This window comes from Rhopilema esculentum, chromosome 9 (genome assembly GCF_057945365.1).
Source record: "Rhopilema esculentum isolate cy_ngs chromosome 9, ASM5794536v1, whole genome shotgun sequence".
Lineage (NCBI taxonomy): Eukaryota > Metazoa > Cnidaria > Scyphozoa > Rhizostomeae > Rhizostomatidae > Rhopilema > Rhopilema esculentum.
The window spans coordinates 6,114,920-6,140,656 of NC_142823.1; the positions used below are offsets into that span (position 1 = coordinate 6,114,920).

At 36.4% G+C, this 25,737-nt stretch overlaps 2 protein-coding genes across 3 annotated transcripts; both read left to right on the top strand.

Moving 5' to 3' along the window:
- Nucleotides 1-1,425: 1,425 nt before the first annotated feature.
- LOC135689148 (transcription elongation factor A protein 1) lies at nt 1,426-16,264 on the top strand. Its single transcript, XM_065206282.2, has 10 exons — nt 1,426-1,756; nt 5,191-5,259; nt 5,511-5,616; nt 6,350-6,483; nt 6,949-7,090; nt 7,811-7,849; nt 9,093-9,247; nt 9,927-10,073; nt 10,885-10,956; nt 14,119-16,264. The coding sequence occupies exons 1-10, from the start codon at nt 1,685-1,687 to the stop codon at nt 14,125-14,127; spliced, it is 945 nt and encodes a 314-aa protein (XP_065062354.1). The 5' UTR covers nt 1,426-1,684; the 3' UTR covers nt 14,128-16,264.
- Nucleotides 16,265-16,401: 137 nt separating this feature from the next.
- LOC135689146 (uncharacterized) lies at nt 16,402-25,727 on the top strand. Of its 2 annotated transcripts, XM_065206276.2 has the most exons (5): nt 16,402-16,943; nt 18,745-18,876; nt 19,993-21,122; nt 22,509-22,911; nt 24,179-25,727. In XM_065206276.2, exons 3-5 carry the CDS (start codon nt 20,061-20,063, stop codon nt 24,736-24,738), a joined length of 2,025 nt encoding a protein of 674 aa, XP_065062348.2. In that variant the 5' UTR covers nt 16,402-16,943; nt 18,745-18,876; nt 19,993-20,060; the 3' UTR covers nt 24,739-25,727. The 2 variants fall into 2 exon arrangements, with proteins under 2 accessions (XP_065062348.2, XP_065062347.2); XM_065206275.2 differs by lacking the exon at nt 18,745-18,876.
- The last annotated feature ends 10 nt before the right edge of the window (nt 25,728-25,737 follow it).

Genomic DNA, 25,737 nt, shown 5'->3' on the forward strand with positions numbered 1-25,737 from the left:
TCATTTTCTTGTCATTACCCTCTGTCTTCCTTCTCCATCACAATGTAAAAGGTCTACGTATCCCACCCATGGTAGTAAATGGAACAAAACATTTAATCGTGCGAATACCTCTTGAATTTTAATAATGATGATTTTAGACCTTTTATGGACATGCCATGTCTCCTGACTTGACAACTTAACGGGCAAAGTTTATCCCCCATGGTTGGCAAATTTACCCTATTCTCAAAAAGGTGTAATAATGATTTAATGCTTACACTAAGTCCTTACACTTTAAGCGAAATTAAGTATATGGAAAAGCCCAATTGAAACCGATAAGGCATCACAAGATGTTTGGAAAACTCTTTAAAACAGAGTGCTACCAGATGAGCAAAACTTTTTTTCTCAGGGCATAAATCAGTATAGATTAATTCAAATCAATACCCCTTGCAAACTCAATTCAAAATTCACCACTGCCATTTTGTGATCGGGAGTAGATAAACAATCTTGTGTTAGTTATACTTAGGCATTAAATTTCTGAAAATTATTCCTTTTAGGCAATTTCAACCCGGGTCTATCACAGCTTTTCTTTTCTAGCCCAAACCAAAGAATATCCTGCATCTTTCGAGGGGCAGTGTACTTTTGCAAATAGCGTTAAGGTTTTCGAAGGATTTTCTGATAAAATAATAGGATTTCAACCAAAGATGCAAAAGAGTGTCTTACAGTGATTTGCCCCTCGCATCTCTAATTGCACCTGTAATTGAGATCTGCAGGACAAACAGATACTTTCTTGGAATTGGACGAAAGAATGAATGAAAGGGGCGAGTAAAACAGGAAAATGTTCACCGTTGATGAAATGTAGAAATTAGAAAGAAAAATCTCAGAAATTGTTACTAGCATAATGTTAAGGGTCATGTTCAAATGGTCCCTAACCTGTTGGCCCTGGATCTGAAGTTTAAATTTAATACTTTAGTGTAACGACCGTAAACATATTGAGTAGCCTGAGCTTTATAATAGTTTTCATGCATGCTTGCAACTTGATAATGTTTCTTGGTCAAATTATTAGCCGGGCTACCCCCAAACCCCCTCGATTAAAAGTGACATGAACGAGGTCAACATGGGCTCCGACACAAGCATATCACAAATAACCAAAGGCCATGCTCCTCCTTCGGCGGGGCCCTGGTGAAGACTGAGTGGGAGAAAAGGATTGAGGGTAATTAAAATGCGTTGTTGTAAGAAAACAAATATGTTATTGTTTTTAATCAGGCTTTATCGAGAGTTTATAGCAAACAGTGCATGTGACCATTAAAATGTTGACCTCCGAAAATGAGCTCCCCGTTACCCCCTTCAATATGAATAGTGCTAACTCCACGCTTTTTGCCGCCAAATTTTGTGCACATTTTGTACTACACGGTCAGCGGTTTTCTCAGTACGCATGCTCATTGAATCTAACTTTCATTCACATCGAGCATCGACAAGTGGCGGATCGACTGCCACTCAAGATACAACGTGTCTTCATGTGCTTTAAGTAACGAAACAACGGCATTTTAAACAGCATTAAAGATCAAATTGAGTGTGAACAGCAGTCAAGAACGTTCAATTCTCTTGCTAGTGAGATATCCTTCATAAACGGTGACGGAACTTTCGGTTTTCTTGCAGAAAGGCCATTTGTTTTTATTAGGCTGCTGTTTTTGGATTTTTAGCCACGATGTCAGCTGTTGAAGACGAAGTTTCAGGAATTGGAAAGAGATTGGAAAAACTTGTGGAGCAAGGGCAAGCGGTAATGGGAAACATAATTTTTTCAATGCACTGCTTACATTGGGAATTTAAAGATTTCAGATATCTACTACTACTGGTGTATCGATATCACACACGTCGCCCCCTTCTCAACCCGTCACCCCCAGTTTTCTCTTAGTAGAAAGGGTATCCTCATAAATTTAAAATGATAATGAAAATAACAGCAAAATATCATGAAATCTTAATTATTGAATGACATTGTGAACAAAGCAATATTTTCTTAGTACAAAATGGTTTTCGTCTGACACTACTCATGGCGTGAGATGCCAGAAGAATGATCAAAAATTTAGAAAGTTCTAGATGCCCATAAAACTTTCATGTGGTCTAAGCAGCTACACTGGATTTCTTGCCCTTGCCACTGACCTACAAAATCAATCAAATCAGATGTATTGTACTTTAGTCTGTATATATACATGGTATATATACATATATATGTGCATTTTGCTCACAGCCCAGGTGCATTTGACTGCAGTTTGCAGCTGATAGGGTATTGTTGATTGCAGCTACATGTACCCTATTACCATGCATTAAATCCTATGGGCCTATTTGGGAACTTTTTAAGAGGTCTCTTGAATTTTCGCAACTTGAGATATATACCTCTATACCAGTCTGCAGAGTATGGGAAATGCACAGGTGATATCATTTTAGAATGGCTAGCTTAGCACACCAAATATTGAAATTGACAGCAAAATTTAAAAGGCACACTTGGACTAAATGTATTTGGAGAAATGAACACTAAGTATATTCACAAGCATTCAGTATTTCATGCGGATGCTTAAATGGAATATATTCAGATTCTTTATATCAGCCTTAAACACTTTACATCTGCATATCAGGACAAGCACGCAATTTACCTCTTACTCAAGGTGGCACCATAGTTACCACAGAAGGGTTTGAAATTTTTTGAATTTGGGTGTCTCTAGTTCGCTGGAAAATGCAATTTTTGAAGCAGTTTTTACTAATATGACCTTTCTCATAGATGAATATTCACAAGAAGAAAGCTTTTCAAAGTTTTGATTGCTTTCTTGTTGTTGCTGATATATTTGTTAGTTTATCCAACATTATTGGATTTTGAGATCGGGACAGTATCTCTCAAAGGGCTTGGAAATTAAGAATAACACACAGGAAAAATTGTTTGCATAATATCTTGGCCTACCATTAGCTTCTATATATTTAAAAATTTCTAAAAGAGCAAGGTACTTGGAGATTAATGCTGAAATTGTTTGTAGCTCAAGGCCCTATTGGGTAGGTAATAAAACAAAAAAGAAACAAAAATTCTTTAAGAATTCATTCAGACTTGAAATGGAATATTTTCAAAAAAATATCAAGTCTTGACCAAATTTATAGTATTCTTAAAAATGCTAAGTGGAATGCCATTATGATGGTGCAGCAAATTGCTTGTGAAAAGCCATGCTAATTTTGAATTATTACATGGCACAACCAAGTGTTTCAATATCTGGGTCATCAATATCAGGGTACAAAAAGCCAATGAGATCACCCTGGGCAGTAAATCGAGGCTGATTCATTTTCCTGGAAATGCTGTGCTTACAAGCATGATAACTTGTAAACAGTGATTGCCATGTGACGCACACATCCGAAATGACAGTGCTTGCGTGAGATCTTGTCGAGAATTGTAATACTCTGCAAACTGACCTGTATAAAAGTCTAGGGATTCTTCAAAGTCAGCTTTAAACAAGACGTTATGTTTCTTTGCTGTCAGTTTTTGTACTCTTTACAGTACAAGGTGAGCCTTCCCATTCATTCAATAAGACTGCCTCCCTATAAATGCAAAGAGTTCTGATATGTTCGACTTTCTGTGCCAGTTTTATTCTGGTTGCATATGATGCAAAACCCAAAGATTGGAGGGGAGAAAAAACAGATTTAGTAACAGCAATGCAAATTGTCATTTTATTGGGCAAAACCTGTTAGAAAGTCAAGATTGTGCCAAAAGCTAAATCTATAATGGGAATATGTTTCAGTTTATTGGCAGAGCCTTAACATCATCCAATCTATCAATGTTAGAATTGGTGTTGATAAAAAAGGAAAAGACCACTTTTATGCATGCAGAAGGTGTTTTTTCCACCCTTAGATATCATAGGTTATGGCGAGTGGCAATAATCTCGCAACTTGAATTTTTATGAACACTTCTTTCTGATTGGCCTATTTTGATCACACCCAAGTATAATATATTTTTTGTAGTATTTCGAATCATTATTTGTTATGTTTTATGCTCTAAGGAATGTCAAAAAAGCTGATATTATGTTTTAAAATGTTGGCTTTTGTTTGATGTTTTAAAGCCAGTTTTAAAGTCAAACTATTTTATGCTCAAACTTTTATAGAGACTTTCAATACCTAGGGATTACAAAATGCTAAGCCAGACACAGATACTGTCAGTTATAATTAATGCTATTTGTTTCCATACTGTTTTTTATAATGTAGTCTGCGAATATTGCTAAGTTGCAAGTAAGCCAGTTCACTGATGTCTTACCCATGCAGCTAGATGTTTTCAGAGAGGTGCTGTACTGTTGATGCTAATATAACTAGCTGCACTAAGATTTAATCACTGCTGATCACCAAAGATAAGCATGTCATTTAAGTCTACTTTTCAAGAAAGTTGATTGTTATAGTTCTTGTGAATTTTTTAAAATTGCTAAAAATAGTTTGGCACACATACTTTGTTATTTTGTCAGGTAATTTTGATAGGCAATGCTATTTTAAAAGTCACAAAATGTACTTATAATTGGCTTTGATATCATTCACAGAATTAGCCGCATTTCATTAGGATATACATGATTCTTAACTTACTAAGTTTTTTTTTCAATATTGATAAAAATTAATCTGACTACAACAAATTTATATTTGTTGGTAATCCTTATAACAAATTATAATCCTTTACAAATATGTTGGAAATTCTTTAAGATATCAAATATGCATTTTTAGATTTTTGAGTATCTGAAATAGATTTGTGCCTACTTTGCACATAAATACTTATATTTTTGATACATGTATCTCAGATTGCATTGTCTTTTCTAACTTAAATGTGCTTGATGTGAACTAGCAAAGAGCAAGTAGGTGTTAGGCCAAAAATGAGATGTGTTTGCTGTTACTCTGAGTTTCACGCTTACGCTCTCATCAGAGAGACTCAGACATCAGAGAGAGATCTGTAGTCCATCTATAGACAGACACAGTAGAGCCTTGGGAATAGTGGGTGGTCTAGAAAAATGAGGGGGAGGCTAAAACCAAATAAAAAGAGACTTTTCTGGTAGTTCATCACTCAATATTTATAATTTTTTTGCCAAAAATTGGGGGGCCCTGCTCCAAGGTGCCTGCTTGTACTTTACATTTTTATACCTATGCATTCAGCTGTTAGCTTGTTCCATGAAGATGTGCATTAACTGTTTCTTCATCAACTTTTAGGACAGCGCTCAAGCAATGGAAAGTCTGAAGAAACTTAAAGATATTCCAGTTACTTTGGATATCCTACAGGTATTTTATTGTTCTTTACACAAACTAAATTGTAGTAACAATAGGTTCTATGGTGCGTTTGTAATTGAGTAAAGATTGAGAATTAGTCTTTAATGATTGGACATGTAGCATTAAATCTATTGTATTGTCCAACCAATTAGAAGTTTAATTGCCATCAAGATGCAGTGGAATATTGTGCCTTTTATTGCTTTTGTGATTTGTATTGTAGCTGTTGGCATGTTGTTTAATAGGTAATCTGCCTTTTTTTGCAGAAAACAAGAATAGGGATGTCTGTGAATGTATTACGAAAAGCGAGCACTAAAGAGGATCTGCAAGCACTTGCAAAATCTTTGATTAAAAATTGGAAAAAATTATTAGGTATTTTGCTTAAAATGACGTTCTATCATTGAAATTCAAATGTATTGCTCTTCAAAGTGGTGTCAATACAGACAAAGTTATAGGAGTCATGTGATCACCTGTGGACATTATTTCATACCAAAACTATCATTTTTGTCAGGAACCTGGTTTTCTGGAATAAGCCAAAAGTTTCTTATTCTACAAATAGCAAATTTTTGTCTGCATTTCTTATGACTAAGAGATTGAGTAACTATGTTTAATTCTGTAACAATCTAGTACCTTGACCTCTTTATGATGACAATTTTGTTGATATCATCAAGCCAATATATACTTTGCCAAAAGAAAAAAGCTTGATAGGTAGCTGAACTACTGTGACTTATAAGTAATAGTATGTTGTAAAGATATTCATGGAAAGGATGGAATCAGATATGAATGACAAAAAAACATTCAAAAGAACACTATTGCTATTCTATTTATTGATAGTTTTTATACTTTTATAGAATTTAATAACCAAATATAAAATTTAAAAATTTCTAAATTTTTGATAAAGGTTTTATAAAGGTTTTGATGTTTATTTGATATGTATAAATTGTTTTTTATGATACTTCTTCCTCTTAGTGATATGTTTGGGTTGATCTTAAAAGGTCACCTCACTGTTTCAAAAGTATCATCTGTCAATTATAAAGCATTATTTGATATGAACTTTTAGGAATATTGAGAAACGTTAGCTTACTGCTGCCCTGATTTATTGTAGACAGCCAAGAAAAGGCGAAAGGCTTAACAAAATCGCAAGATAAATGTGAAAGCCCTAGCTTGCCTCGTAATTCATCTGAAAGTAACATGTCAACTTCATCAAACATCAGCCAGGCTGCAGCAGCGATTAGTGAGGTAGGATGGACTGAATTTTGTTTTCTATGAAAACTTTGTTTTCTCACATTTTCAATCAGTTTGAGGGTAGTACACAAGCTTGGTTGGGGTCTGAATTGTTTGTAGTTGTCAGTGTTAAAATGTTTTGGATCTCTAAGTGTTTAAATGTTTTGGATGCTGCGGGCAAAGTTTCTTTCCAATCTTGTACCAGCTATTCCTCCTGTACCTCATGATCTTCATACACCAAATTTTTTTTAAATTATAGAGAGTTTATGTGGGAAGCATCATTTAATGATAGTGTCTAACTGGCAGCCACTGCTTCCCCATTTAATGTAGAAAACATATATGCCAATACTTGAACTTGTATTTGTGTAAGTGAAGCTTTTTTAGTTCCTGTCTTAATTCTCTAGCATTTATCAACAAGATTTTTGGAATGACTTCCAAATTTAGTCCTGAAATTTAATTGATCGTTTTGTTTATTTTAAGCCAAATGGAAATGGAATCAAATCTCTGAATAGGAGCAATTCAAAAGAAGCTGTAGCTTTTCCACCAATCAAAGGTGATGTTGCAGTGCGACAGAAGTGCAGAGAGATGTTAGAAAACTCATTAAAGGGAGAGGATGATCTTGGTATGCATAAACAACATCCTTGTTGTATCTTCAGCTGATCCACTGTATAACAAAGGCCTGCAAAGCAAATCATTCTCCGTGTTATTATTGGTGTCCTTGTGCATGGATTTAAGTACAAAGTTTAGACATTATGTGTGCAACAAAGAATATAGATGATTTCATAAAGCTATAGGAAGTACCCTATATCCCCTGTTTAGAAGCATGTCCCCTTTGAAATTGCAGGCCCTTATATATAGATGCGTTGTGGCCTATTAGCTAACCATTTTCTACTGATAAATTACATCCATTGTTAGAAGACATCAAGCTGAACCACAATCAAAATATGACTGCTAAGAAATAGTTGGCTGGCTTCCTAGATGATTTTTAGTCATCCCTTTTATTCGATCTTCTCCTTGTTAAGGCCCAGTATTAGGCTCGTGACCCTTTATTAACATCACCAAGTAGAAAAGTAATAGAATGGGGAATAAAGCATTTGTCACATAAATTCTACTACCGGAACTCAGAAATGTTCTTTGTAATTTATACCTGCGAGTGAATTGTTCCAGGCAATGATGCCATTCCGTTAGATTGTACACAAGGTTAGGAGGATAGGTGGATTATTGTTTACAAATCTAGGTACAAAGCTTTTATGTTGAGGATTTTTGTTTGAGAATTTGGATAAGTTTGGATTTTCAGTTAAAGCTTAAAGTCTTATGGCAATCCTTTGTCCCTTTATTTCAGAGATAAATGTACAAGATGTAGCAGCACATATTGAAGAGGGTATCCTTTTTGTACAATGAATATTACCAAGTTACCAATCTAATTCTGTATCTACTAAATTTCTTTGAATGATAGATGAAGAGGTCATTTTTGCATATGTTTTTAAAAAATATCAACAAGTACAACATTATTGCCAAAATTTTAGCAAGACATCCTTTTGTTGAAGCAAACCTTAGGTACTCATGTTTGTTGTAATTTAGTGTTTACATTAAGCTCTGTATTAAGCTCCCCTTCTCTGACGAACCTCTCTTTTTGAAAGCAGGAAACAATTAAGCTATATAACCTATCTCTTCCAAGACTAAGTACTATTATGATAATTAGTATGTTATACCAATATACTAATCAATATCTTTTTATTTCACAAAAACTACAAAAGTATGATATTATATTTGATATCTTTACTGCATTCTTATTCTGATCCAAAGCTTTCAATTCATTTACCTTTTTTTCCAGTTCTTTCATTAAAATATGTCTTTCCATTTGACATCGCTTTGAGTAGTCCTTAAACCACAAGTCCATCATCAAATACCATTGGCCGGCAGACGTCAACTCTGACCAGCATGTACAAAATTTATGGTAGATCTCAAAGACAAGTCATCTCTTTGCCTAAGTCTTTTCGGAACAAACAGGCTCCACTCCGTGTAAGTTTCTTGAGGAGGATAGGGTGGATCAGTCATGACGTCATTGCTATCGCGACCAATGTCTCTCCCTCTCTCTCTCTCTCTCTCTCTCTTTCTCTCTCTCTCTCTCTCTCTCTCTCTCTCTCTCTCTTTCTCTCTCTCTTTCTCTCTCTCTCTTCTCTCTCTCTCTCTCTCTCTCTCTCTCTCTCTCTCTCTCTCTCTCTCTCTCTCTCTCTCTCTCTCTCTCTCTCTCTCTCTCTCTCTCTCTCTCTCTCTCTCTCTCTCTCTCTCTCTCTCTCTCTCTCTCTCTCAACTCAGCTTAGCTTAGCTTAGCTTAGCTTAGCTTACCTTAGCTTAGCTTAGCTTAGCTTAGCTTAGCTTAGCTTAGCTTAGCTTAGCTTAGCTTAGCTTAGCTTAGCTTAGCTTAGCTTAGCTTAGCTAAACTCTCTAGCTATAATTGTGGCTCAGAAGACATTACCAAATGCTTCTGAACTTCTATGCCCATACCCTTATCTTGTAAGTTTTCCCAAGAAGTCATTGTCTTCATAAAGTACTGATAAACATTACACTCAGTAGAAAGGACTTCAATTCTTATCAGCATGAGTGCCTTAACTCTCTACCAGCAATATTTCTTGATTTTAAAGACAGTGGAATGAAGTACAGAAATCGTGTTAAAAGCAGAGTCATGAATCTTCGGGATAAGAAAAACCCTCTTCTTAAAAGAAATGTCCTGACTGGAAGTATTACTGCACAAAGATTCGCAGTCATGAAACCGGAGGTAAGTGGTTTTTTCCATCCACAGAGAAACCTATTGATCTTGCGTAGATACACAACTAGCCTAATGATAGCATTAAGCATGAAACTTAGAGATGCAGCTCAAAACTTTCCTACTTTATGCACCAAAAGCGTGTACAACCCGACCGGTAAGCACTTATTTCCAACTGGATAACAAAATTTTAAAAATCGCTGTACGGTTTTAATTTTAGTCTTGCTGTTCTTTAAATACTGCAAAATTTTACAATTGCAAACGAAAATGGACCCATCCTTTTGCATACTGCAAGTATCCTTTGTATAAATAATCGGATAATTATCGAAGGTGACAGAAAATTTGTTCCACTTTGAGACTTACATTTACCCAAGAGAATAATGGTGCGCCTGATTGGTTTCTCCTTTGACCAAGCAATGGACATTAACCTTGATGTTTAGACATTGAATGCTTTTACCAGATAGCCCTGACTGTGAAACTGGAATTCCTTTGTGTCTGTTTTGTACTTAATGCTTAAGGATCATTTATAGACCGCCATCTTGGGTAGATATTCCCAGATGTAAAATTATTTCCCAAACGGCTTTCATTGTTTTTCGTATTATCCAAAGTTTTCATTTCATTGGGTCAAATTTTGACACTACTGCTACTAATGTTTTACCCCTGGTTTAAATTGGTGAACGTATCTTGATAGGAGATGGCTAGCGACGAGATGCGAAAGATACGAGATGATATTACCAAACAGGCAATCAAGGACCATCAATTAGCCACTACTGGTGGTACGGGGACAGACCAGTTCAAATGTGGCAAATGCGGAAAACGAAATTGCACTTATAACCAGGTATGGACAAATCTTCAAGATAAATTAAATAGGGGGGGGGGGGCGATGTAGTCTTTTCCAACAATTATTTGTCAATTGCAAAAGCTTGAAAGCAGTGAGCCAGTAACAATGGAATGTCAATGGCGTAACGCAGTATAGAGCACCTTAGTTCGATTACTAAGCTAAGGAGAACGAGCATACAGATAGACAATCTGACATTGAGCCTGATTTTTTTTGCTTATGCGGAAAACGATTGTCCCTGTCTTTTCCCTAGTCAAATTTTTGCAACTAAAATGCATTTTCTAGTAAACAACACTCGTAAAAAATTTTGCAAGGAGAATGACATATAATTAGACACAATGTCACATTTTTAATGCTTATTTTGACAGCATTATATAGTGGTGTATAGTAATTTAGTGATGTCAATATTTTTCATAATGAGGTCATCATACTTTTACTGTCAGGAAAATCGTTTATTTCATTTGCGTCTAGCAAAGATTTGGCATAATTTTACAATTGCATGCATGGTCCATTTGTATCATTGAATTCTTCATTGTGAGCTTTTTCAAACATTTTCGTTCTGATTTCCAAATCTTCCCTTCCGATCATCTCTTACTTTGTGACATTGTATTTTATATCTTCACTATATTTATTTATGTTTATGATGTATATTATTATTTGTTCGTTTCCGTTACATTTTCTTTGGCTTTAAAATAATATCAAGTTGATTGACTGTTCCACAGGGCTCGGTTTTGAAGCCACTTTTGTTGCTTATAACATACTAGCAGTAAATTCTATGAGTATTAGACTAAATTTAATCTTGTGTTCTAAGGTACAAACGAGATCTGCAGATGAACCAATGACTACCTTCGTTCTTTGCAATGAATGTGGAAAAAGATGGAAGGTGATTTTTTTTCATGCATTCCCAGATTTATTTGCTTTTATCAGGTTTTTCAAACAGGTTTTTAACGCAATTTTGATGACATAACATGCTTTCAAAAGTCCCTTAATCTTGTTCGTAAAAGCCAGGTCAACAAGTAACAGATACATTACAAAGCCATAACAAGCTTCTTATCCATTGTCTATGAACAAGGCTTGTTGCTCTTCCATATTCTATATGACTCTTTGCTTTTGGTGGTCTGTTGTCTTGTAAAACCTGAGGGATAAAAGCGCAATTTGTAATTGCTTATGCAGGTTATAGAATTATTACAACAATAAACCAGTTTGCAAGCTGTTCACACCAGTACACGAGGCTCGCTTTAGAAGGCAAAGGGAAAGAAATCACGAGTTATGTGCTAAACATAGATCGATTTGACGTCATTATCCCCTAATAATCTTGTTTAATTTCTCATTAAAAGTTCTTTTTCCAAAAATTCGAGTTCTAACTCAGGTAGGGTTCTTCGTCTTTACAGCGTCGCGACAGCTCATTAGCCCCAGGGAAAGTACTGAGTCGTTGTTACGCAAATGCTGTGATAATACTGAGACACGTTAGATTTTAATCAAAACATTTTCTTCTGACATCAATTCCTGTTTGATAACATAGCACGTTCTTAATTATCCATTAACAGCCGCTGCCTAACAACATTTTTGCCTCAACATTTCTTACCAGGGTGAAAGCCTGGCTTTGATAACCTCCCTACAACAGACCCCTCCTTGAAAATGGGAACCCCCTAACAACCGAGACCTCCCTACAACGGACGCCTCTCTACAATAGGCACCTCCCTACAACGGGCACCTCCCTCCAACGTGCACCTCCCCACAAACTGGAACCCCCTAACAAAGAGACCTCCCTACAACCTCCTTACAAAGGGCAGTTACCTTCGACTAAAGACGTCCGTAATACGAGGGTTTCACTGTATTTATTTAGAAGCTCATCCTAAGGATACGAATGCTAAGTGGTACACTTCTTCGAAAAAAAAATTAACAATGCGTGGTAAAATGCGCTAACCAATCTGAAGCAGAGCAGAAAACTGCAGATGAAATAAGCATGGATGTCCCGAAGCCTTTGAGGTTGGGCGGGGGGGGGGGGGTTGGAGGGTGTTTGGATGAATCTACCTGATTTTTTGTGCAAACGCCTTTCTTATCTGAAAAGATTTGATCTGTTTCTAAACATTTACAAAAGGTATTTTACTAATTATGATGTTCTCATTCTCTACTTCACAGTTTCCTCGTGCTTAATATTTCATCGAGTTATATTTCTCTCTGCAGCAAAAACTGTCAGGTCGTTCAACTTTTCTTCGCCTGTTATGTTTCTGGTATATCTTTTTTCTCTTTTCATTAGTGCTGAGTGATAAAAAGCCTGTAGAGCCTTCTTGTCAGCTTAAATATCTTGTACCTTTCCTCGGATTGTAAAGCAATCTTTGCTGCAGTGAAACCCAACCGTTGAGTTTCTTGTTCTTTTTTTAGACCCCTTTGTTGGTCTTCTTTATACTCTGTATACACTATACATTTGTTCGAAGAAGACTGCCAGCTCGCTGTTTGTTTGTTTATAACCATACAAAGACAAGCTTAGCTTGTCAGAAAACTAAGAAAATCTTGTCAGAAAACTAAGAAAATCTTGTCAGAAAACTAAAAAAAAGGTGCAAAAAATGCACTAGGTGTCGTCCCATAGCCTTGTGCAGACAGATATGAGGCGTGTATCAGTGAAGGCTTGTTGTACTGTTTATTAAAAAATAACTTCAGATAGAGTTGCACACAAATTTTTATATATGGACACACTTGGGTATATATGATGTGTTATGTAATCTTGAATCCTTCCTAGCTGCTCAGCCTATACACCAGGTAGAGCATTTCGCAGCTTGTGATCCGCTCCTTTACACATAGGTGGCTCCTTACTCATATCTGAGTCCAGTGTTGATGCCAGCAGAAGTGTACCTTTGTGTTGTAGAAGTGCATATAAACAAATATAGTGTAGCCGTAGAGGCACATTAGAGCAAGTAGTCATCATTGCAAGAATGGAGGAAAAAAGTGAGAGGAGGCAAACTCTAATCTGAATCTCTAGGAATCAGAAACATTTCAGTTTTTTAAAGAAATAGTTACCCTCGCTTTTGTGAAAGTGGCCTTCTGTAACGTTCTGATGTAAAATGTTTGCCATTTTGTTTATTTGCTTTTGCTCATCAGGAAGTGTCGGGAAGTTATTTAGACTTTGCGATGATCAAGATGATCGCCGATGATTCCCAATTGTCCGTTCTTACCATATACCATTGCAGACTGTCATAGACTGTAATAGACCTTCGAGAAACTGCATCGGGGATCATTGCTGACAAATGACAATATATGTAAAAAAGGCTTCACAGTGATTCGAACTGTTTGTTGCTTCGTTAAAAAAAGAAACGGTTGCAAAATCTTTGGCACATCTGCTCCTTTTTACTTCTTAGTTCCTGATTTGAACTTTTCCTGGCGATGCCTAGGTTTCTACCTTAAAAATTGCTGAACGGCAGAGTTGGGGGGTGTCATGACCCCACGCCCCCAAGTCGGGACGTCCCTGGATACAAGGCTAACTGTATGATATTAAAATTGGACAGGCAGCAGTAATTGGACAACTATACTGGTCACGAGCTTGTGTTTTTCTGATTGACCTATTTCGATCCATTATTTTGTATATATATGTTTTCTTTTTTCAAAGCCATTTTTAATTTATTGTGCTTAGAAGGAAAAATAGGATGATGGAATACGTCATTAGAACTGGACGTTGTTGTTCTAAGATTCAAGAAAATCGTTGTTTGCTTTATTGGGGGAAAATGAAATAGGGGCAAAACAGTCCAAAAAGACAACAAAATATCAAGTTCTTTGCGTCATGTTTCCTTTAAATCAAAATCTATCTTTCATGTTTACAGAATTTTCTGTCAAGCCTTAAATTAAAAAATACAATATTGTAGTCTTATGTGTAGAAAACGATATATTTAAAAAAGGTTGGAAAAACTTGTCTCGTGAAGAAAGAACGGGGCAATAATTAAGTCTGGGAACGTTTGCGTCACTTGTAAAAAAACGAAGCGCAGTTTCCCTGACTTTTTTCCTTGTTTAGGAATTGCAGTTTCTAACGTTTTCTTCTTTGATTTCTTTCCAGTTCTGCTAGTGGATACTGCCATTCCAATGACGTAATGCTGTGGATAAAAAGGGAAGTGAAGCAAACACGTGCGTACAAGGTCGATGTCTCTTTCCAAACAACAATTCAATCTCATGACGTCTCTCGACCTGGCAATTACACTTCTAATCCCTTTGTTTCCATACGTTGTATATACTTTTCTCGATCATGCGAACTTTGTCAAACCTTTAAAGGTTTTGTCCATAACTACATCAGATTCTTTCTTTTACATCTCTCTCTATTAATGATGTCGTGGTCAGACCAGGTCAAGATGTGATATCAGACTGTACACTTTCAACCTATTGAAATCTTCAAGCTTTGCTTTCACTTAGGGTCATTACAATTTCTATTTGCTTGTTCCTATAATAGTTGAGTACAATCTCCTTTATTCTAGAATTCTTAAAATCTTATAGCAGTTCTTCAAACTGAAACTATTGGTAGAACCATCGATTGAGAATAAAACTATCCATCATGTTTACATAGAAATTCTCCATTGTCCTCCATGACTATGTTTTTGATTCTGATTGTCTCCCGATGACTACTTACAGAATCTCCCAATGCCACAAATATTGCTAGCCCCAACATGATAAATAGTGTTCAATATTAGACAAGGCGAAAAACACATGTTCGAAAGTTTTAAGGGGCTTGTTTGCATTCCTAGTTGATAGTAATGTCATGACAGCCAGATCGTACTTGTGATATAGAATTGAAAAACTCAATTTTGTATATCCATGCCAGCGTAGGTGGTTGTCAAATGGTTCCTGGCTTTTCTCTATTGCGGCAAACAATTGTGCTTTGTGTTGTTCGGTGATATAGTCCGTTTTCAAACCAGTTTATATCAAGTTTTATCCTGTTTGAATTCGCTTTTGATCCCATTTCATCCGGTTTCGAACCCATTTGATCCATTTTTTATCCCATTTCAGGCGAAATGACGTGTATTTATTGCCATTCTACCCCTACTTGCACATAAGTATTTTTCCCAGCTGTCTTCGAACTTGCGATTAGTGTCCTTTCTGGACAATCAAATTTAAAACCATTATTTGGGTTTATTTGCGTTTTTGAGCTCCATTTTACAATTAGCTTGCCCTTGATATCAGGCAAGAGTCAAGATACTACATTGCCTGCCAAAAGTAAATGAAGGACCCAGCAATTTGCGTTGTGTTTTTTCTGTTTTTCTTTTTTCCCGAATACCACTACTTCCGTCCCCTTTCCCAGAACAACGTTAATATTTTGGAAAAATAACATACCTGTCACAGAGAAAACGTATTCCCTAATCTCCTTTTTAGTTTATTCGTAAACCAACATTGTTTCAAGGGAAATGAGGATAGCTGAATTTGCCTCTGTAAACTGACGCCCAGTGTTCCGAGATTTTTTGGCAGGGATTGTAGATAACCGCAAGGATATATTTCTTTACAAAGACTTTACAGTATGGTTAAGTGTTCAACTTGAAAGATAATACCACAAACATACAGTAAAAATCTGTATCTGAATGCCTTTATTTGTGTAGGCCAAAAGAGGGGCGTTTTATGAATACTTAAATACTCGTACACGATTATCAATAACTATTTAAATTCATGTATTTTCTAGTTTAGATATCTGTAGTGCAACATGATCAGGGAGAAATTAAACAAAGCAGAAAATAAAGTTTGAAACTCCAAAACCGAGATGAAGGGGGCTTTAAGATGCAATTTCAAAGATACAAAGAGCAATTGATAGAAAACTACATCCAATTGATAGAAAACTACTCATTCATTACCCACCTAGGCTCAACCTAAAAGTATGTACGCTCTTACAATAGTGTATTTTCTGTATTGTGTAATTCTATCCCATTATTTAGAAAAAATCCTCTAGAGTTATTGTTTTCTTCAAAACTGTTGTTACTCCTTCCCATATCCCATTTATCATCTTTCTCTTAGACACTCGTGTTCGATACGTCATTAAATTATTAGCTGCTTCTTTAGAGTTATATACGACGGATCTACTCTTTTTCAATAGCAACATCATTGTAATGTTAAGACCATATAAATGAGATTTTAAAGTCAGCGAGTACTATTTGTACTGGTACATTTTATGTTTACAATTTGCAAGTTCAAATGGAGTGTAGATGGTAGTCTGTTGATGAGTCGCACCGTGTGCCTGTTTTTCTGTTATCATTCTGTTTTGATATTGTTTTGTAGTTTTTGCGCGTGTTATTTTGACAGCTGGCTTGAATTTTTCTTTAAAGGTCTGCCTCTGACGAATTGATTTTATTCGCGACAGCTTTTTTGTACGCTAAGAACCTTTTTTGAATTTTGCGCTTTGAAACAGGCATGGCAAATGCGCGCTTCCCAAGACTTTCATGACAAAGGCTTGAATTTTTTATTCGATGCTGTAAATAATGATTTGTAATGAAATCTGTTTTCGCTAGTTCACGATAAATGATAAATGAAATCCCCGCTTTTTCGCAAATCTAAAAAACGCGAGATAGAATAATGCTTTGCAGCTGCGAAGGTTTCTGCCCGGTCACTGGAAGGGTCGCTGTGAAGGAGCTTAGTTTGATCGGCTTTGATCACGTGCCCCTCGAATCCAACAAATGCACGCTTGATTGATTCAGTTTTTAGAAACTGCTCAAGACCATCTAAGTTTCCACGCAAAACAACTTGTTAGCTGATTTTTAGTGGCCTAATACAGCGCAGAGTAGTCATTCAAATCTTATCAATTCGCTTGCACGTCCAGGGAACACGGAAGTAAGGAAATCAGTCAAATTATGACACACTGACAAGAACTAATGAGAAGTAATTGTTTTGGTCGCGAGTTCTCTACGGGAGGTTAGTATACCATTTCATCAATTTTCTATCCATGTGCTTTTCAAATTGAATTCAATCCTTAGAATACAACTCGCTTGTTTGAGTTTCAAATCTAGTCTTTCACGCTGAACTTAATTCCCAGAAATTAATTGCCTTGGTTGAGAGTAATCCAGTTCTTCATTTTTTGATTGTACGTGTAAACAATCTTTTGGACGAGTAAAGGAAGTTTGAAAACATTAGGTTTCTTCATTGCTCTTTATATTTTCATGTTGTCGTTAGAAGATAAATTGTTTGAACTGATTGACCTGGAATTTTGAAGCCGCCAATTTTACAGGATCATCAATGTTAATTTATTATTTATAACGAAATTTATTTTGAAAAGAAATTGTGCCGACCAACAAATATGAAGTATTCGTAATTTTAGTTGTTTATAAACTTCCATAAAATTTCTTTTATGTGTATCTTCAAGTCATATCAACATAAAATGAGAGTTCTCCAAATTTATCTTGGTGATATCATGTTCCTGTTCGATCAAGCATTTTGTTTGGGTACTAGAGAGCATTGATTTGCAATATATTTTGAGTGTTCACAATATGATCCTCCTGTTTGAGAAATAGACAGCTTTTTTGCTATCTGATATCACCAAAATTACCTAGGTAATGCCAGTTAATTTTACCCCATACCGCATTTTCATAGTTAAAACTCGTCGTTATGGCAAACATTTGTTCAAACAAAGTTCTTTGTTTTGTAAATACACCTTTAATATATGGCTGGCTTTAACTTTAATCCTGCTCCGTACACGAGGTACAAGGCGTATCTATACAGCTACTTCAATAAGTAATTCTTAAAGTGATCAAGTAGTTTAAAGCTTTATTCCTGGCCACCTTTTGCTATTAAGAAGGAGAGCAGAGCACCCTTGGCAATGCACTGTGGTACACAATGCAGTGCTGGTTAGTCAAATCAGTTTAAATAGAATTCCCCCCAATCAGAGAAGTTCCAATGGGAAAGGGGTAGCAGTCTCTCTGCTTCTTCTTAATTGCATATGCTGAGAATGTACACCAGACATATACCTCGAAACATTCCATAGTTTTGAGGTATATGTCTGGTAGCTCTTCCTTCAAGGTTTCATCTTCAATCAAGGTTTCATTGTTTGTTGATTTTATTTGTTATAAGTCAAATTGGGCAACAACTTCCATGATTTTCTTTAGAATTTCAAAACAATATTCTAGACAATTTTTAAATTTATTGAACAACAATAGTGTAAACCTCTCTTTGCACGCTTTGTCACTTCTTTTAAGTTCAGGTGTGGGCCAAGACGTTCAAAAGCAAGTGGGTATGGAAAGGGGACAGGGACCCCCAATTTTATTGAGGGAAAACAAAAACGTTTGCAGATTGTACTGAGTGTGAAAATGCGCACATGTTGCCTCTTAACCCTCCCATCACTATGTTGGTTTTACATGTTTGTTCATTACCTCTGTATATAATTTTTAGTATAGTAGTTTCTATATATTTTGTAGAAAAAAATTGCCCCCCCCCCCTCCCCTCTATGTTAGAATCCTAATTACCTTCATTCTCAACATGAATTATCTCTGTTTGGTTGGAGAGAGAGAGCCACCTGCCTGCTGTGCTGAAAGCAAATTGCAGAGAAGGTTTACAACACCACAAAATCACTGGTTTTTGTCAGATAAAATCCCTCAAGAAAACTTTTGTTTCTGTTGACCTATGGTTAATTTCATGTTGTTAATTTATGACTTTAACATTGAACCAGGTGGTTGAGGTTTCAGGGGGATTTGTCGAAATAAAAATCTTCTTTCTTGGACAGATTCTGCAAACTACGACCATATTGGGAATTGATTTGATTATCAAGATTGTGAAGATTGCACGCAGCCAAGTCAGTCAACCTAAAATTCTCAAAATCGGGAGATTCTAGATTTCACCAAAGAAAAACAGCAAGGTTCAGCCTAAAGCAAAAAGATAACCAGAATTTATTGAATTGTATAAACAGAATACTTGTTTTAAGTGTGCTGGGGAATCGGTTAATGAAAAATTCTATAATGTAAATGTATAATGTAATAGGTATTTTGCTAATTCCTAAGCACTAAAAACCATTTGGTCATGATTAAAGTGATATAGTTATCAGATTTATTTGAAAATACCAATGTTAAACAGATAGACAGAAACAGGGAGATGATTTTAAATAACCAGGAGAAGGCAAGCAAAAACTGGGAGCCTCCCAGCAAAACTGACAGTCCTTGTTGCATGTTTTTTTACTATCTGTTTTTGCAGCTTTCAAGTTGGTGCAAAAAGTGTTTAGTTAGAATTTTTGAACAAGCAAAGATCAACCTGTTTTGTTTGATTTCAAGATACCATCCATACTCACATTTTGAACTCTAATTCTTTACACAAATGTTCACATACTGTGTTTTTTTCAAAGTTCAGATAAGCTGATTCTGAATTCATTATTTATTTATGTCCATTGCAATATAAAAGAGTAAAAAAACCTTTAATGTGTTTTCTATTATGGTTTGCTAGCAATGTCCAGTAGCTACAGGTTTTTGTGTGTGTATCAACTACTGAGGTTTACTGCAGCTGACAGCTGCACACTTCAAAACAGACAGAACAAATCTGTAGGTAGTTACAATTGTTTATGAATGAGAATACTTGTTCAGCAGCATATTTTCATATTGACAAATTCTGTAAAAAACACTACAGATGCTTGTCATGATTTTTCATGGTCCCATTCCTTCTTATCATAAATTAGAAACATATATAGAGTAACATTCACAAGTCCAACAGCAGAGTTTTGATCTGTTATTGTTGAATCAAGAGATATATTGAAACTGGGCATCTAGTGAAGCTTGATGTCCTCAAATACTATCATCACTTTGAGAACTCCTCACTTAAAGGAAACTTTTGTGCATTTAGTGAAATGGTTCTCAACAATGGCTAGTTTTGATCTTTGAAAGGCCATGATTTCATTTATTCTTTATGATACCATTAATTAAAAATTTTCTTTAGAAGCACATGCTGCTTGATATTGAACTGATAAATTGATAAACTCTTTTTTCAGAATGATGTTTCCATGACAACCATGCATGTATAACCAGTCCATCTTGATGTATATCAGTCAAGCTAGTGATGGGTGAACCTGCACATTCAAGAAATGTTGGCAAGGAAAATGCGATGATGTCACAGGAGATTCATAAAAATGACAACCAATGCTCACCAATCATTATTTCTACAAAACTGACAAGTCCTGTCACTTCAAACAAAGTTAAAAAATCAAAAAAGAAAGGTGTTTTCTTATCATATTCCTGCAAAGCACCATATGAAGAAAGAAAATTTGTTATTGAACTTTCAAAACAGTTAAATGAAATAGGCATGCACGATGATGTTTGGTTTGATAGAGATGTCCTGCAAGGTAGCATTATGGGACCATTTCTTATTAGCAGTCGTCTTGAGGTTGCAGAAAAATGTAGGGCAGCAATTATTGTGTTATCAGAAAGCTATTTTGTTTCTCATCAAACAAGAAGTGAAGGAGAAATTTTCCTTGAGAGAATTGCAATGTATCAAGATGCACCAGATATTGTCCAGCAGCCTATCAGACTGCTTGTTGTGAAATTCAGTGATTGGTTCAGTGGAGCAGATGATGGACTCTCAAGTTTATCTGAAAGCATTGCAGTGAATTTGAGTGTTGGAAAGATATCAAGACTTTCAGAAGCAGAAAAAGTTTCCATGTTTATATCAGTACTAAATAAGGAATTGGAAGAAATTTCAAATGGATTTTCGATTAAAATACCCAAAACTATAGACGACATCAGTACTTTGATTGAATACAAGACAAAACCACTGTTGGCCTGGACTGTCAAAGATGTACAGGATTGGTTAGCTTCTTTGAAAATCCATGAAAAGTATATCATATCGTTTGAAGAATTTGAAATAGATGGATTTCTTCTACAATCAGTAACAGATGACATATTATCTAATATTCTGGCAGTTGACAGTCAAATATGCAGGCGAAAAATCTTGCAGAAAGTTAAATTTATAATAGATGAAGAAATTCAGACAGGAAGATTTGATGAGTGGTCAAAGAAAAGGACAATAAGAAGTAAAGCTAATAGTGTCTACTTGATTCATGATCCTGATGATGCTGAGCTTAGCAATCTTGTGAAACTTGATTTAGAGCAGAAAAAACTACAGGTGAGTGTTGTATATTTAGTTGCAATTCACAAACATAAACCCTGCATGTCCTCCAATCTGTTGTACAAGCCTAACACTGTATTCCGCACTGTATTCCTGTTTCAACGTGATTTGTGATCGAGTTTCAAAGATAGATAATGGAATGAACAGAACAATAACACACAATGGTACTTGTAATCATTTGAAAAAACAATCAGGGTTTAGAACTAAATCCGTACCACCTACCGATGTTTTGCATTATTCATCTGTGGCTTCTTATGTAGCTTATGTATCGATAAACAAAGATTGAATGCTGAATTCAGCCTTTGCTGTAAACAAAACATGTTAAAGTAGGAATTGGTCATTGAATAAGCAGTGTTGCTAGGGGATGGTTTATAAACGATGCTTCAGATGTTGTTTTACCATAAAACTTTCAATGGCATAGACTAGACGTTATGCGCTAGTTTAAAAGTATCCTCACAACTTGAAAATGCCAGTGGTGGATTTTATGAAAATGGCACGTTATTACTTTAGCAATGGCGCACTTTCTTATCTTTGCACCAAAATGTTTTGCACGTCAATTAAATCCTAAATAATATGACAACAGCAAGATTTTGAAAAAAAATTATACGCGGACCATTTATAGCCGTATAGACAGAGCTGTATATGCTTTATATGTGAAACAAGAAAGTTATTACTCTGGGTTCAGCGCTTTATTTATCGTCGGGCAACCAGTAATATTGTGTTAGTTAGGTAACAGAGTTTGTTGCGAGCTGCATGGTGATTGCAACGAGCATGAAACTTTGAGTAGCAACTAAGAACCGTCCTTCTATACACCCTTGTGTAACAGGACAGGAAACTTGTTTCTTCGCGGGTGAAAGGGGTTTACTATGGCTTGGGAGGCAAAGTTTGTCTTTGACTGGCAGGGGATGGGATCTCGTGCCAAAGAGGAATAACTGCTTAGAGGCAGTGGCGTAGCGTGATCTTTCTCGCTGGGGTATGTAAGAGATGCAAAGCCATATTTTACCGACAAAAATTCTTTTGTTACATTTGGCATAAACCTTTTTTGGTTATAAATGTAATTCTACCGACGAGTTCTCTGAAAGTTGGGGGGGTTGTGACACCCCACGCCCCCGCAGGCTGCGCCCCTGCTTGGAGGGGACGTGGATAAATGAAAAGATGCCCGGGTCAACTGATTTTTCGAAAGGGGATTCACCTGTGGGGATCCGGGGACTGTTTTCACCCAATTTATTGTACAGGCATGCTCCAACTCTACACACCACGCATCGAGCACTATGCAACAAATACTTGATTATCTTTAAGACTTTAAATGACTTTCAAAGACTGAATCAAGTATTTGAATAAGGTTTTTTGTGAAAATTTACGTTTGATTTTTTCTACTTCCAGGTACTCTCTCATAGCAAACTAGGCCAGTCTAAAGAGGAATTCTTGAAAGCAAATGCACATTCAATCGCTTCATCTTCACGCGTGATATTTCTCTTCACAAGCCGAGGTGCCAACTCGCCGTTCGCTTTCTACGAGACAGTATTCGCGGTCTGGCTAGGAAGGCCATTGATCGTAGCTGTTTTTGAAAACTGCTTTGATAAGATGAAACTTTCGCTGTCTGCTATTTTGTCAGATGTCCCAGCGATAGATTTTGCCTCAACCCTGTACTTGGATGGCCTTGATTTGCTGGTAAACGAAATCATGCCACCAAGGGCTGTATCGGGTGTCGTGTTTGAACAGAAGTACTTGAAGCGTGTTGCTGAAGGTGTCTGCCAGTTCAGAGAAATTGCAGGTCGATACGGCAGTAAGTACATACGTTATATTGTCTATAAAGGAATAAAGAGAGTACTCTTCCATCTCACAGGCAGGTCCAAACTCGGAACAAAATACTTCCTTGGGAAAATATTGCTCTATTGTATAAGTTGTCTGAATTTATGTGTACGTTAAGGTGTTACAACACCTGTAAAGGAATCTCGTTAATATATTGCTCAACTGCGGGATTCCTGCGCAATACCCGAATGTAGGCCTTATATCTTGCCCTTTATTTTGGATTAGACTGACATCAAGATATACCTCTTCAAGTGTAAGAACCCATGAAAAACCCTAGACCGAACAAATTCAACTTGCAACTGCTCATTGATTGGTTAACATTAAAGTGAAATTTAAAATGGTGCTGTAGATTCGAACAATTATCCAGTGAAGGCTTGAAAAAGCACGGCAGGCGTTTTTCTGAAGATTTTAAGAGTATTCTGAGGTCAGGAATAAACCCTCCTCCAGTATGGAATTTTAAATACCCAGACTTATTTAATTCTCCCCGTTTCATCGATTAAAACGTTTGTTAGGAATTGGAAAAGTCCCTTTGATCACTTGCGATACATGAACCAGTTCCTTTCCCCGTCTATTTAGACTCCTTGTTTATTAGATTTTGGACTTAGCCATACTCCATACTCCCCCCTCCCCCTCCCCCGTTTACACTCATCCCTATTCATCCCCAGCCTCCGTGTACGCCCGAAGAGTTATTTCGAGGGGGAAATGTTTTTCCAAAACAGTCATTTTTATTTCTATCATATCCCGCCTCCATCACAATAACAATTGCTCTTTGTCGCTAAAACATTTTCCCTTAAACGTGCAACCTTTCTGGACCTCAGCCTTAAACGTGCAACCTTTCGTTCTAAGAGATGTCTTTATTTGTCAAAATGTCTTAAAAAGGAGGTTTTGTGCTGCTAAGATGTTGGTAAGCAAATACCTGAATGAAGCTGTTTCCTGGCTAGTCTGTTTGAACTGTACATTCCTCTCTATGTTTCTGATACCGCTACCTCAGCGGTCTTCCGGGAGGCAATCCTCCGATTTTTGCCCCCTTCATCCCACCCTAATGGACAGTGCTCTGTCGCTTTTCCAACGTAAAGGGGTTTTAAACAAGTAGCTTTGTTATTCCTGTCTTTCCGGCAATGGCGGAGATTCGTGCCCCAAAGTTATTCTTCTATCTATTCCTTTTTATGAATTGTTTTTGGCTACATTTTCAAAGCATTCAAAAGTATTCAAAGCAGTGAAAAGATATATTTTCTCCGTAGCACCGAAAGATATTCATGAGCAAGTACAAACACCAGTGTCGACATCAACGAAATCAGGCCTAAATTTGGACGTGCCTAAAGTGTTCGTTAGTTACCAATGGGACCACCAATCGAGAGTTAAAACTATAATAAATAGCTTAAAAGCTGCAAGTTTCAGATGTTGGTCTGATTTGGACCGTGTAGCGAGAAGACCTGTCACTCAAAGTTTGCCACGAACAACCCCGTTGGGGACTTCAAGAATGAGTGCTCATGACAACCTGGCCAACGAAATAGAGAAAAACATCAAAGATTCCTGTGTCGTGGTAATTTGTGTGAGCCCCAGTTATCTACAGAGTGCAAATTGCCTAAAGGAGGTGAGTACTGCTGCATTTTACAACAAGCCTATAATTGCTGTTCTCTTGCGATGGCTTGCCTGGCCCCCGGACTCTGTATCCTACACCATGCGAAGGATATTTGCTGCTGTCAAGTGCGTCGATCTTAGCAACGACAAACTCTTTGCTAGAAATCTTCCGTCTCTGACGTCACATATTTTGCGCGTAACTCAGATGAAGCTGGATTGATGATTTTGTTGTAGAAGCTTATGCCACCCAAATAAATTTGCCCTAAATATAGAGCAAATCTGTTAACTTTACAAATGCAAATCTTGAAGATGGTACATATTGTCACTTGGATGTATAGATTAAATTTTAATGTTGATACAAGGCCTAGAAGCTCAGTCCACTGGCTAAATCGAAGGTTCCTCTCTGCCCCTTTGTTATTTACACCGAGACTTTCTATCCCACAATGCTAAGCTATCACCAAGCCTCGTAGCTCTATTGAAACTTTTATCAGAATCACAAACATTTTGTATAGTGGATCTTCAGATATTTTTGTTGGTTTAGTCCTGTTAATGTAGACCAATAACCTTTCAATGTCATACTACAATTGACAATAACCAAACCACCCGCTCAAAATTGTCACTGCTGCTCGACCTTCAATCTAAGTTAAAGCAGCTCCTGTCATGAATTAATTTTTTTCGACCCCTTTTCCTTTAAAGATGATACTCTAAGTGAAATATTTCAACCACATATGAAACTATGAATCCCGAGTGATTTTGATACCCTTTTTGCCCCCATTTGGATATCTCGCTCTTTTTCACCTTCCTTCTTAAACCTTCATTCTAAGTATTTCATATGGATCTAAATATGCGAAAAGCAGTAAACCATATGTAGTTCAGATGTTGTCCCAGTTTCCTTTTGAGAATTCAACGCTGTAATAAACACTAAATGGTTGTAAATAAACACTCGCGTAATTAAGCATTTTCATTGCTGTTTCAAATTTTTAAAAATAAATTTTAGCTTGTAAATCAGAACTGTACATTTTCATGTTCAGGGGAAAATTGATTATTTATTCAAATTACAGATATGATTTTTAAACATATTTTATAAGTCGGAATTTTGAAATTGTACTTTATTGTTCGTGTGATTTAAGATGCTCATTGAATTCTTTTAATTTTTGTAAAATATCATTGGGAAATTCGAATTTATTGATTTATAAATTTTTCTTCTAATATTGTGGTT